This window comes from Stegastes partitus, unplaced genomic scaffold (assembly GCF_000690725.1).
Source record: "Stegastes partitus isolate 25-593 unplaced genomic scaffold, Stegastes_partitus-1.0.2 Scaffold25, whole genome shotgun sequence".
NCBI classification, from domain to species: Eukaryota; Metazoa; Chordata; class Actinopteri; family Pomacentridae; genus Stegastes; species Stegastes partitus.
Window position 1 is genome coordinate 1,103,746 of NW_007577756.1, and position 13,228 is coordinate 1,116,973.

At 41.0% G+C, this 13,228-nt stretch overlaps 1 protein-coding gene across 1 annotated transcript; it reads left to right on the forward strand.

Moving 5' to 3' along the window:
* Window positions 1-1,206: 1,206 nt before the first annotated feature.
* znf644b (zinc finger protein 644b) lies at window positions 1,207-12,933 on the forward strand. The gene is made up of 5 exons (XM_008297218.1): window positions 1,207-3,889; window positions 5,126-5,701; window positions 10,355-10,471; window positions 10,656-10,752; window positions 12,611-12,933. Exons 1-5 carry the CDS (start codon window positions 1,207-1,209, stop codon window positions 12,786-12,788), a joined length of 3,651 nt encoding a protein of 1,216 aa, XP_008295440.1. The 3' UTR covers window positions 12,789-12,933.
* The last annotated feature ends 295 nt before the right edge of the window (window positions 12,934-13,228 follow it).

Here is a 13,228-nt window from a genome sequence, read left to right on the forward strand (position 1 = left end):
CCTCTGTTAATTTTATATATATATATATACACATATACATATATATGCGTATGTGTGTGTGTGTGCGTGTGTGTATATATAGACGCGAATTGTGTGAGTTGGCTGCTAATGAGGCTTGCACATTTTTAACCGAGATATTTTGATGGTTTTGCCACCCCGCCGTTTGGGGGTAACAGTGAAATTCGCTTTAAATGTAGAGCGTCTGTTCCTCTTTCGAACCTCTAACACCACAACAGATGGGGAGAATATGGAGCTCGGAAGGTTTTACCTCTGAGGTGGTAACAGTGAAGCCACTCATTAACACTGAATTTACCACTTCGTTAGCAATGCAGCTTCCTGTAGAGAGCGACCAGCCCTGGATGTCAAATCCATGGAGCATACATTTTACACTAAATCAGCTCTGGCCAGCATCGTGTAATCTGTTGTAAAGTCTAACATGAGCTTTTTGGAATCAAATCCAGTTGAATAACCCTAAAAGCATTTATTTGAGTAGCTTGTCCCAATAAATGTATAATAAAAAAGAATCATTGTGCCCTAAATTCGACCACTCTTGAATAATTTTCCATGTGTATGTGCAAAAGTGTATGTTTTCTTTGTGTATGTCTGCGTTTTAGACGAGATTGTGTGTCTGCCAATTTGTCAGGATTCAAGTAACAACAGTCTCATGCTGGGATCTGTGTTGGCACCATCACGGAGTGATAAGACGCAATATGATCTCATTGGAGGTGTACTTTGTTCCCATGGAAATTGGTCAATTTTAGCAGACGACTGAGAACTTTAGGCGGAGAAGCAGGAAGGTTGTATCCCAGAGGTACGCTCACATAATTAAGCATCCTCGCCAGGGTATTCAAGGCTAACAGCAGGGTTTGTTGTGAATAGAGGTGGCGAAAGAGGGTGTTGGAAAATCATAATGTGGCACAGAATAATACCGCTCTCATTTTACGGAGCGGTGGGAATAGCCCAAAAACTCTTTTTTTTAACAGCACCACGTTGTCAGTGTACGGGGGGAAAAAACAACTAAATTTTATTAAACCTGTTGTGCATCAGTGTCTTATTTTGTAATTTACATTTGCAATATGGATGCAATCTACTCCTGAAAGAAAGGTTGTGTTGTACTTGTAAGGCATTGTCTGTTTCTTTGAGCTTGCTGGAATCACACTTGATAATTTTGTGTTTTTGCTTTATATTTCAGAAAGTATTCCTACTATGTCTGTTCTGAAGCCAAATGCACAAGAGGACAAAGACGTGGAATCTGTGTCTGACAGCCGAGGTCGTACTCAGGAGCCATTACAGAGTCACACATTCTCCCTACAGAACAATGCTGCAGGTCTGTCCTCAGATGAACACGAAAACCCTTTAAATGGAACCCAGCCGAATCCATTTGTATACAGCAGTGTCCCTGCTGTTCCCCATGCAGGCAATTCATTGCCTTCAGGAGCACTTGTTAATGGACCTGGTTCACACCCCACCTCAGAGGTACACTGTGTCCTGAACAAAGGCACTGTTTTATCCAACAGTGTCCTGGATGCCGCGTGGCAAGCGGAGAAGGACACGAGCCCTGAGGTGTTACCACCACCTAGTGAGCTTCAATCAGACGCTTGGAAGAACACAGCGGGGCCCGTCGTAAAAACACTGGCCACACAGCCAGGTGTCAACACGCCACTGTCTCACTCGGAGGAGAATGAGTCTAAACTGGCCTATTCCACACTGTCAGGTGACGGTGCAGAGCAAATGCACATTAGCCAACCTTTGACAAAACAGACAATAAAAACAAGATCTCCGCGGGACGTGGAATGGTCAGGAAGCTCCTCGGACGATTATGGTAATACCAAAGTAATCAGATGGGATTCGGCGAGAGAGTGCTTTTTGCACAATGACAGAAGGCTGGAGACCACAGTGATGCACCGAAGAGACGGAAAGCACAATACGCACACAAAAAGCACGTCAGGTTGTCTGGAAAAGGTTAACAACAGCCACAGACATTTCTGCAGTGGTAATGATGTTGAAAATGTTGACACTGGAAACAAAGATGAATCTGTGGATACAAAATCTGATATTAAATATTCAGTTATGCCATTCAAAGACCTTTCTAGGAACATAGCTTTAGACTCCGAGCACCGTATTTATAGCACAGCACAGGAAGGCTGTAATGAGGGAAATGACCCTGAAGATGAAAACAGCGTTAGTCCAAAAGTGGAACAGTTGAAGGCAGAGCAACTTGAACACGATCCACTTTTCTTTTCATGCACAATATGCAATGTTAATTTTAAGGAAAAAAGACATTTCCATGGACATATGATGTATCATTTAGGCAAGCATAATCAGGTGAACAGTGAGAATGTTTCACAGCCCTTTATATGCAGGGAGTGTGGGCGTTTGTTCTGTGATAGCAACTCCCTCATGAGGCACATCATTATTCACCAAGACAGGCTGGAAAAACTTATGGAGGAAATCAAAGGTCTGAAAAACACAGAATTTGAAGACAGGGCCACCGCAGTGCAGTGCCCTCAGTGCGCATTCGGTTGCAACTGCCCCAAAATCTTCGTCCAGCACGCCAAAACACGCGATAATCTGACGCACTACTACTTCTGCGAGGAGTGTAACTACATCACACTGACGCAGCAGGCACTTGAAGCGCACTTACACGTCGCACACCTCAACAAACACCAGCCCCAGCGCAGAAGAGTGACTCATACTAATGATGCAGAGGGAGAGGACCACGTTCAGGTTCAGTGCAAAATGGGTGTTTTCGCTGCCGGAGACAAAGTAGTGTTGGAGAGGCGTTCAGAGCCAAAGCAGTCAGTCTGTGGCGATTCTAAAAACTTTGCTGACCTGTCCAAAGTTGCCAGATTTAAACCGAATCTGTTTGAAGAAAGAGCCCGTTTCCCCCACTGTTCCAGTAAGAAAGGGGACATTTACATTCAAATGTCCAAAGACAAAACCATAAATCACACCCTGTTTAAGCGCAGCGCCGGCTCCACCAAAACCGCGCTCCTGCCGTCTTTGTGGAGGATCGATAAGCACGGAAAATTACTCCTGCAACCAGGAGAAAAATTAGATGTAGCCACTGATCTCACCTGTGCAGAGCAGGATGCTGAAAACAATGACAGCAAGGTTTTTGGCAGCACAAAGCAGGAAAACTGTCCTGCAGCCGCTGATTTTTTGCTATCAGCCAGGAAGCTTAAATTAGACCAGATGTTCTGTCAGGAAAGCAAGAAGAACCCAGGAAGCGGGAGTTTACAAGTGCAAGCAAACCACAATTCTCCATCAAAGCGAAAAATGTCAACACCTTTGCATAACACCACAGAAAATATGAATGGTAATATATTGCCTAGGCTTAGCCAGAGGCTTAAGAAACAGTGTGCAGTTAGGGAGTTAGATAAAGGCTGTGAGGGCAGCGATAACTTCAGTGATGACACCAGCGGAGCTACAGGCAGCTTCTTGGAAAGCAGGAAGAATGAAAGGAACCCGTATGCTCGGAGGTACTTCAGAAAGAGGCAGAGCTTTTCAGCCAAACACCAAAGCCCCCACACACTGGAGGATGAGGATGATGGAGCTGAAGACTGCAGCGACATAGAGCAGCTCGTAATCAAGGAGGAGTACATCGAAACAACAGTGTGTGATGATCCTCCACAGTCGTCTGCTGCGTCTCCAGGTGACAGCTGTGGTATTTTCCCCACGCCGGGGGTAGAACACAAGACCTGTCCTTACTGCCCCGCCATGTTTGAGTCTGGAGTGGGTCTGTCCAATCACGTGCGAGGGCACCTTCACCGAGTCGGCCTGAGCTACAACGCTCGGCACATGGTTTCACCAGAGCAGGTGGCGTTGCAGGACTGTCAGCCGCGAGTTCGCAGAAGGATATCTGCTGGCATGAGGAGAATGAGAAAAGGTGAGAGTGTTACTTCAACTATTGTAATAATAAAGATGAACAGATCCACAGAACAAGGCAGATCTAAATGGACTGTTTGCTAAACCTGTCTCCCAAACAGCCTTTGTTCTGTTGTAGCTTAGCAGTATAGATAAGGCCTGCACATCTGGAAATTTGTGTACATGCAACTGTAATGTATGTAGATGGACAATCAGCATTTAAAGACCCTATTAGATAAAAATCCACTTTTATTGTTGCCCGTCAGTTTCTACATAGAACCTGAGGAAGCCATTGTTATTGAGCTAAACATTTGCACATTCCTGCCCCCTCGCTGCTCACTGCTTCCAGGTGAACCGTTCAAAATGAGCAGCTGCCTCCCAGTCCTGCAGGTTTATTTACTTTCTAAAGCTGCTCCTGAATGCTTTTGGCTACAAGAGTGAACGCAAGAGTCTTCATGAACTCCCAGCATCTGAGAAACTGAAAAAAAGTTTTGGTTTGGTTTGCAGCATCACCACAAGAAGAGGAAGATCTTTAGTGTTAGCATGTTGTGTGGCTAATGTTACCATTAGCTTTGATCGCATGTCCACAGGTCAGAACTGAGAGACATTAAGAGATTGTGGGAAGTGAAACCAATAAACAAGAGCCTGGTGGGTCACTGTGTTTTCATGTTGCTTGTTGTGCTTCAGTGCAACGTAAACTCTGGTAATGTTTGCATTTGTTTGCTTCGCTCTATAGTGTAGTTTTATACGGCCAAATTCCCAATAATGTTCTCATTTATACATTTTTCTGCTTCTGCCCATTAAGGCTACATCATAACCAGCAGTCACTTTAAAATCATTTCTACTACCGCTCTATACCACTAAGACACTGATTTGATAGCTGCAACGTTGAGTTAAAAGCAATGAATTCTGTGATATTTCCATGTAAAATAATCACTCAGAGAGACACTCAGAAGCTTGTTTTGCCCTGTGCATGGAAAGACAGACTTAGTGAACAGGCCACTTTGGTTTAGAATGACCACAGAAGAAGTCTCTTAATCCCCGTTTTAGATCTGGTCTGCAGTAAGCCACGTTTTGCTTCATTAATTCTATTGTTTCGTAGCTGCTGTACCTACTTTACCAATGCATTTGAATCTACAGCTACTAAATGTGCCAGTAGTCGTTAAAACTTCTGAAGTACAAAGCAAGCCAAAGCCTTATATATTGTTTTTTGTTTTTTCGTTTCAATTAATGCGACAAATCTTCTTGTATGTTACAGCTGTTAAACCAGAAACCCGCGGAGAGCACACGTGTCCCCTGTGCTGGGGTTGGTTTGATACCAAGACTGGCCTCTCCAACCACGTGAGGGGACACTTGAAACGAATAGGTAGAAGTGTTACGAGCAACAGCAGCAAGTCCCCGCTCTGCGTCTTAAAGGAACTGCTTAAGGACAAAAAGGAACATGGGAACATCCTCCAGGTCCTCAGCGAGAGCCGCTTCCCCACACGACCTCCTGGATCTCAGAAGCTCATCAGCAGCAATGACTTGTTCCTGACAGCCATCCCAGTGAAAATCCAGTGTGGAACAAAGAGTCCGTATCCCATATTGAACAGCTTTGTACCAAAACAGGAGGCAGATGCCTTCTCAGATAGGAAGGAGCTACAGGTAGAAGCACAAAGAGGCGCTAAGGCCTCCTCAAGCACTTTAGTCGAACTGCTCAGAGCAAAACAGGAAAGTGTGGAGCTTGCAATGAGAAACAGCCGGGACACCTATGCAACCAGGATGATCTGTGACATGACCAAAGATTACATGGAGGAGACACAGATGAGCAGTGTGGAGGCAAACTGGACTCACGGTATGGAGTCTTACGCTCTGGGTTTGTATGCAATTTTGTGTTTGAACTGTATTTTACAAGGAGATATGGGTGGTTTTGCATGTTTTAGTCAGTTAATCGTACTGTTTACAGTAACAATGAGCCACAGCATTAAAATGCAGACCGGATTGAAATGAATAACACGAATCATCTTGTTGCAATGTTCTGTTGTGAAACCTGGAGTAATGTGGATGATTGACACCACCCACCTAAACATTGTTCCAAACCAAGCACACTCCCCCTGACTGCAGCAGGACAGTACACTCAGCCACACTGCAAAAAAATTGCTCTGGAACAGCTCGAGGAACACGACACAGAGCCCAAGCTGTTGACAATGCCTTTAGATCACAATCCAACAGAGCAGCTACAGGAGACACTGGGGGAAAAAAAATCAGATAAATGGAGACCCCACCTTACAAACCACAGCACTAAAAGGATTTACTCCCATCGTCACGGTGCCACGCACCCCGGACACCTTCACAAGACCTGCACAATAGTAGGCCGGTGTTTTTAATGTTGTGGCTCATTGTAATTATGCTTAGGTGAGCTTCCAGTCACTTTCGTCTTAAAAACTTGGAAAATGGTCTGAAATGACTTCCAGTTCATTCTTTCTATGTCTCAGTATCACATGTGCCATTTATATTTCATCATTAACAGAGCTGTAGTTGCAGTAGTTGACTTTTGAAGACCTTTGATTTGTACATGCTCTCCATCAAGGAGCCAAAATGCAGTCGGAAGTTCTAAATTCTCCAGAACGTCAACCCACGGTGCTCGACACACCTCAGAATTAGTCATTGACATGGTGCTACAGCCTAATCTGTGACCAGGTGCTGTATCCTGTGAAAAGCCTTTCAGAACCGTCCACGCAGTGTGTTTTTCTGTGCTCGATGACAGCGGCACTGTGACCATCTGCAGCAGACCAACGCGTACCTATTGTGGTGTGAATAAAACCACCAGCACATCCCCTATCAGCTTTTAAAGTCTGCAGCGGTCATGTGGAAACCATGAATTGGCCTTAACGTGTACCTCTTTCCTAGATAGTTGGCAAAACTACCCATGAAAAATACACACCATTTCAAAGCACCTATTACCGTAATTTCCGGACTACTGAGTGCACCTGAATATAAGCCGCACCCACTAACTTTAAAAGGAAACAAGTTTTGTACATATATAGTCGCACTTGTCTATAAGCTGCAGGTGTCCACGTTGTAACATGAGATATTTACACAGAAAGATTTTATGAACTTTTAATTAAATATGTACCGGTAACATACACAAATACGTACCGTAAGTGTTTTTTACAAACAGTGCCTGTAACACGGCTGGTTAAGAAAATAAGAACTACAGTAGCCTACCATCTTCATCTTCCTCCTGCGCACTAAAACCACTAAAGTCGTCTTCTCCAGTCTCTCTTTCGTTGTCACTCTCAATGTCACTGATGTCTCCACGCAAATTCGTAAAAATCCATAAATTATCCGCATCATTGTTTAAGCCGCAGTGTTCAAAGCGTGTGAAAAAAGTAGAGGCTCATAGTCTGGAATTTACAGTAATCTTTAAAGTATATTTTCTTACTCAGTTCCACCATTCATTCCTTGTTATTCCAATGCAAGCAACGTCATTACAGTCTTTCCTCTGGTCCTTCAGTAGTACTTTGGTTTTTAAATGTGAATATTTTCTGGTTTCTTGTCTCTTTTATAAAATCTATATCCTTGGATTGTGACCAAAACGAGACATCTGAGGACCTCATCTAAAGCTTTATGAAGCACTGATTAACATTTTCCACCATTTTTTACATCAAACAACTAAAAAATGAACTGAGACAATATTCGACAGATCAATTAACAATGAAAACAATCATTACTTGAAACCATGTTTGGCAGCGACAAAAATGAGTGCTCTATGTTTTTTATAGCATCGTTCACCTGCAGAAAAATCCACGATTCAGAACAGAGATTGAAGCTCAGTTCCATGATTTGAATCAATATTTTATCACACATTTACACAGATAACATGCATACTGCAGGCAGAAACCAGTTAAACTATGTGAGAATAGTTCACAATCATTTCATTTGCAGGGGGGAAAAAAACACATTGTGTAGATAGAATGTCGCCAAAGTGCTTTTGAAGTTCATATTAAAAAATCATGAGATCCTCTTGATGTTGAGTTGGAAGCCCGTCATCCATGTTTGCACAATTTTGTTTAATGTCTGTCCAAATCAAACTTCCAGTCAGGTACCAAGAAGGATGTCGTTAAAGATTTCAAATCAGATTGCTCTTTGTTGAGTTCTATTTTAAGTTTCTCATTATCGGGCTACAGTGTCAGCTGCTGCCAAACGTGTCTCTCTGCCGTGTGTCCTGCTGCAGACTGACCTGATGCCAATTTGTTGGCCAACAATACAAATACATGTGTATCACTGAGCTGTAGTCCACATACACACATGGACAAAATTGTCACAATGGTCACAGAAATAACTTCAATCTGACAAAAGTAATAATAAATAAAAATTCTATGAAAATTAACCAATGAAAATCAGACATTGCTTTTGAACCGTGGTTTAACAGAATTATTTAAAAAAATAAACTCGTTAAACAGGCCTGGACAAAAATGATGGTACCCCGAGAAAAGACTGAAAATAATGTGAACATAAGGACATGTTCAATCAAGGTGTGTCCTCTAATTAGCATTAGAGGTGTCTACAAACTTGTAATCAATCAGTGGGCCTATTTATAGGGTTACAAGTAGTCACTGTGCTGTTTGGTGACATGGTGTGTACCACACTAAACATGGACCAGAGGAAGCCAAGGAGAGAGTTGTCTCAGGAGATTAGAAAGAAAATGATAAACAAGCATGTTATAGGTAAAGACTATAAGACCATCTCCAAGCAGCTTGATGTTCCTGTGACTACAGTTGCACATATTATTTAGAAATTTAAGATCCATGGGACTGTAGCCAACCTCCCTGGACGTGGCCGCAACTGATGACAAATCGGAGAGACGGATAATACGAATGGTAACAAAAGAGCCCAGAACAATCTCTAAAGACATTAAAGGTGAACTCCAAGGTCAAGGTACATCTGTGTCACCATCCGTCGTTGCTTGAGCCATCATTTTTGTCCAGGCCTGTTTCATGAATTTATTTTTTTAAATAATTCTGTTGAACCACGGTTCAAAAGCAATGTCTGATTTTCATTGGTTAGTTTTCATAGAATTTTTATTTATTATTACTTTTGTCAGATTCAACTTATTTATGTGATCATTGTGGATTTTTCTTTCATTAACTGAGGGGTACCAACAAGTTTGTCCACGTGTGTGTATCATCTCCAGAGTCACAGATGAGTCATTTAATTAGAAATGCATTAGTTTAATTGCATTCCTTAGACATTCTTGTGTCATTGTTCTTTAAATTTTCAAAGATCCTTTGGGAGAACTACTTAACCATCCCAGTTCTCCATATTTGTTAACAGGCAGTGGCACACAGCAGCATTATTGTCAGTTTTCTATGACAGAACTAGCAGATCGGTGTGTGTGTGTGTGTGTGTGTGTGTGTGCAGTTTATGAATCCTCCGTGACACTCATGAGGTGGTGTATTGTATGTGAAAATATTCCCCCTGAAGACACAAGATTGTGTTAAACTTTACCAGTAACACTTTCCAAACAGGAGAGTGCAAATCAGATGCTTCGAATGAAACCAGGTGACAGAAGACTTGAGCGCACACTGGGAGTAACAGTTTGGATAATAAAATTACTGCATGAACTCCAACACCGCTCTGCAAACCTTCTCCTTAGATATGTAACGTCTGATGACCCAGATAGACTGATTTAAAATCAAATATTCCGCTAAAGATTGAGCAAATAAAAAATAAAATAACATACACTGTAAAAAAAAAATAAATAAATAATACAGTACATTTTTTTTAAAAACCCTTCAAAAAATTCTCATATTCCGGCAGCTGGAGTAATAAAAACTACAATAAAATGAGAGAAAATAACCATAACATAAATATTTGTCCAAATTCCGTAATTAAAATAAAATGTCAAGCCTTATATTTATGCAATATTGTTTATTATTTATGTATAATTTATTAAAGGATATTTAAATATGTAAAAACGTTTGTCTTACCAATAATAATAATAATAATAATAATAATAATAATATACTAGTCTAATTAGATGCATCTATTTAACTTTTTTGTTGTGAAAACTTAAATGTACATAAATGTACAAGGTATTTGTCATTTAACAATTAATCTACGTAAATTTATAAAGCCAATACTTTCTGTTCATTGTTACGATTTGTATCTGGTTTTTAATATATTTACAGTATGAAGCTTGAATGTAACAGTTTCCTTTATTAATTAAAAAGGATGTATTAGCAAAATTGTTTTTATGCCAAAAAGAAAAAATCTTTCTTTGAAAAAAAAAAAAGGAAACTAGTTGGTTATTCAAAGTTAGAACTTTTTTTTCCTTCTTCTTCTTTTTTTTTTTCTTTTCTTTGTACATTAGATGATTAAGTGTATTTTTGTAATTTTTTTTTTTTGGCATATCAAAAACCCACACACAAAAAAGAGGAAAAGCTTACTTAGTAAAATTGCGGTTTTGTTTTTTGACATAGTTGTTCAATGTTTCATCTTTCAGGAGATTCAAAGAAGCTTTGCGTGGAGTGTAACAGCACCTTCCCCGCCGCCGCCCAGCTTCCCGCTCATCTTCGAGCGTATGCACACAGGAAGAGGATAGCCATTTTTGAAGAACCAGGTGAGGTTTGTGGAAACAAAATGAATGCTGCTCGCGTAGACGTTACATAAAGCGATCTGTCATCCTGACGTGCATCTTAATTTACAAAATGGACTTGAAAAGATTTTCGTGTACGGGATTATTTAGTTGTGATAACTTGATATCCTCCCCCAGATAAAGCCGTGGTGCTGTGTTTGTTTTCTAGGCTATGATTATAAACAGAAGAAACTAACACCAAGGCCTGGGCTGAAAAAGAAGATTTCACCCTCCCTGAATACTGAGATATACACTCTCACCTGCAGGTAGGTAGAGCGAGAGGTTACACATGATGGTTGTCTGAGTGGAGACTAAAATGAGAGATCTCTTTACCCAGCTGGTGTTTTCATACATGCAGTATACAATCGTGAGTACACCATGTCACTTAAAGGTCCAGTGAGTCAACACTGCATCACCTTGTAGTACCGTAAATTCCAGACTATGAGCCGCTACTTTTTTCTCATGCGTTGAACACAATGATGCGGCTAATTTATGGATTTTTACGAATTTGCGTGGAGACATCAATGACATTGAGAGCGACAACGAAAGAGAGACTGAGGAAGTGTGTGACAAAGGAATTCCGACACTGAAGAAGACGACTTTAGTGGTTTTAGTGCACAGGAGGAAGATGAAGATAACGATCCATGACTTTTCCTGGGAGGCTACTGTATTTTTTATTTTCTTAACCAGCCGTGTTACAGGCACTGTTCGGAAAAAAAGCATTTACGGTCTTTAGTTAATTAAAAGTTAAAAGAATCTTTCTGTGTAAATATCTCCTGTTCCAACGTGGACACCTGCAGCTTATAGACAAGTGCGGCCTGTATATGTACAATATTAGTTTTCTTTTTAAAGTTAGTGGGTGCGGATTATATTCAGGTGTAGTCTGGAGCTTACGGTAACTTCATTACTTCTGCGTTGAACAGTAGAGTCTTTGCTCTGATGCAAACCATCTATTTAGATGTAATATATTAAAAATACAGGCCCCACAGTAGGAACACAATGCTTTCATACTTTCATTACTTCATATATCTTTGTCTGCATTGACATTATTACATTTCTGGTGCCATTCTTTAGACAAGAACTTTTGCAGTTGCTCTTTGCTGGAGGGGTTGTGTTGCTCCACCTTTACCTTTAAAGCATCCCAAAGCTCTTCTATTGGATTGTAGTGAGGTGGCATGCATAAATTTGACTTTGTTAAAAGCTCTTGAGTGGTTTTGGCAGGATGCTTCAGATCATTATTATGTTCTTCTGCAAAGCTTCTTGGAGTCAGCCAGTATTTTAGTGTTTCCACAAGTCATGTTATAAATATGCCACTACAGTTAGGCTAAATGAAAATCACAGGTGTTTAGCTTCAGTGGTAACAGGTTTTCTAACTTGTGTGTCAGTTACCACAAAGTCTTTCTAAAGTATTTGTTTCTGATTGTTCATAAGAGGAAGCAGTCCACTGTTTAACTAGAAATAATGCAGTTATTGAAGGGTGACTCACGTTTTAATCATTTGTCTTATAAGTGATATCACATGGGGGTCGACTTACTTTTGTTGTACGAGGTGTGTCAGGAAAGTTCCAGGACTGGTGTCACAAAAAACTACCAGTTTTCCCCTTCAGACGATCAACCAGCACGTCTACAAAGAGATCCTGCCGCGTTTGCTTCATTCAAGAAGAGGAGAGAGTTGTGGCAAGACATATCGTTGCTGCTTCACCATGACAGCACCCTAAGCATCCCACAGTTCCTGGCTGAGAAGAACATCTCTGTGCTGGAGCAACCTCCCTACTCACCCCACCTGGCTCTGTGGGATTGTTTCCTCTTCCCCAAGCTCAAGGGGGTCATCAAGGGGACCCGTTTAGAAGACGTGGACGACATCAAGATGGCTGTGACGACGGAGCTGAAGAGGATCCTGGGAGAATCCTTCCAGGAGTGCATGGCGGCGTGAAGAGAAGGCTGGGGAAGTGTGTTAGACTCCAGGAGGATTACTTGGAAGGAGAAAACTTGTAATTTGGATTTGAAATATATCTTTTTTTGACACCAGTCCTGGAACTTTTCTGACACACCTCGTATACTGTGTTCATCTGAGAACAAACGTTTTAGGTCTTAAATGTTCCTCCTTCATTTTGTGTTTCTGCAGATTTTGTGACCTCGTCTTCCAGGGTCCTTTGTCCATCCAGGAGGACTGGATCAGGCATCTACAGAGACACCTTCTGCACACCAGCGTGCCCTACTCAGGGACAGGGATGGTCGAGGTTTTGGGTCTTCATCACAAAATACAGATTAGCATGTCTCATGAGCACCCAGAACCTGAGTAGAGTTTTATCCAACTAGAACTTCCAGCTGCCTCTTGAATTTGCACACTATTTCTATGTACAGACGTCTCCCACAACTCTTTATAGAAACATATATAACAGTTCATCTAGACTACGTAATGATAGTGTATATTATTAATTCTCTCTATATAAGCAAAAACTTTATTATAGAATATTTTAATGCAACGCTTTGCCTTATCAACTTCGCTATACAAGTAATAGGATTAATATTTATTGTGTAGGAACCATAGCGGTAACAAACATGTACACAAACACCTATAAGCTGATCTGGCAGTGCAGATTTGCCAAAAATATTTTTCTCATGATATAAAGTGCCTTGTTATAATAACAAAGCAACTTCTTATAACAAAAAAAAAACTTATCATAAAATGGGGAAAAAAAAAAAAAAAATAGCACAACATCTGACTTTTGTTACGAAAAGC

What these genes read in the sequence shown, in the direction of transcription:
- znf644b (XM_008297218.1), top strand. Translation starts at nt 1,207, where the DNA reads ATGTCTGTTCTGAAGCCAAATGCACAAGAGGACAAAGACGTGGAATCT. An exon ending in GGAGGCAAACTGGACTCACG is followed by an intron (nt 5,702 to 10,354) that starts GTATGGAGTCTT and finishes TTCATCTTTCAG; the next exon opens with GAGATTCAAAGAAGCTTTGC. An exon ending in ATATACACTCTCACCTGCAG is followed by an intron (nt 10,753 to 12,610) that starts GTAGGTAGAGCG and finishes GTGTTTCTGCAG; the next exon opens with ATTTTGTGACCTCGTCTTCC.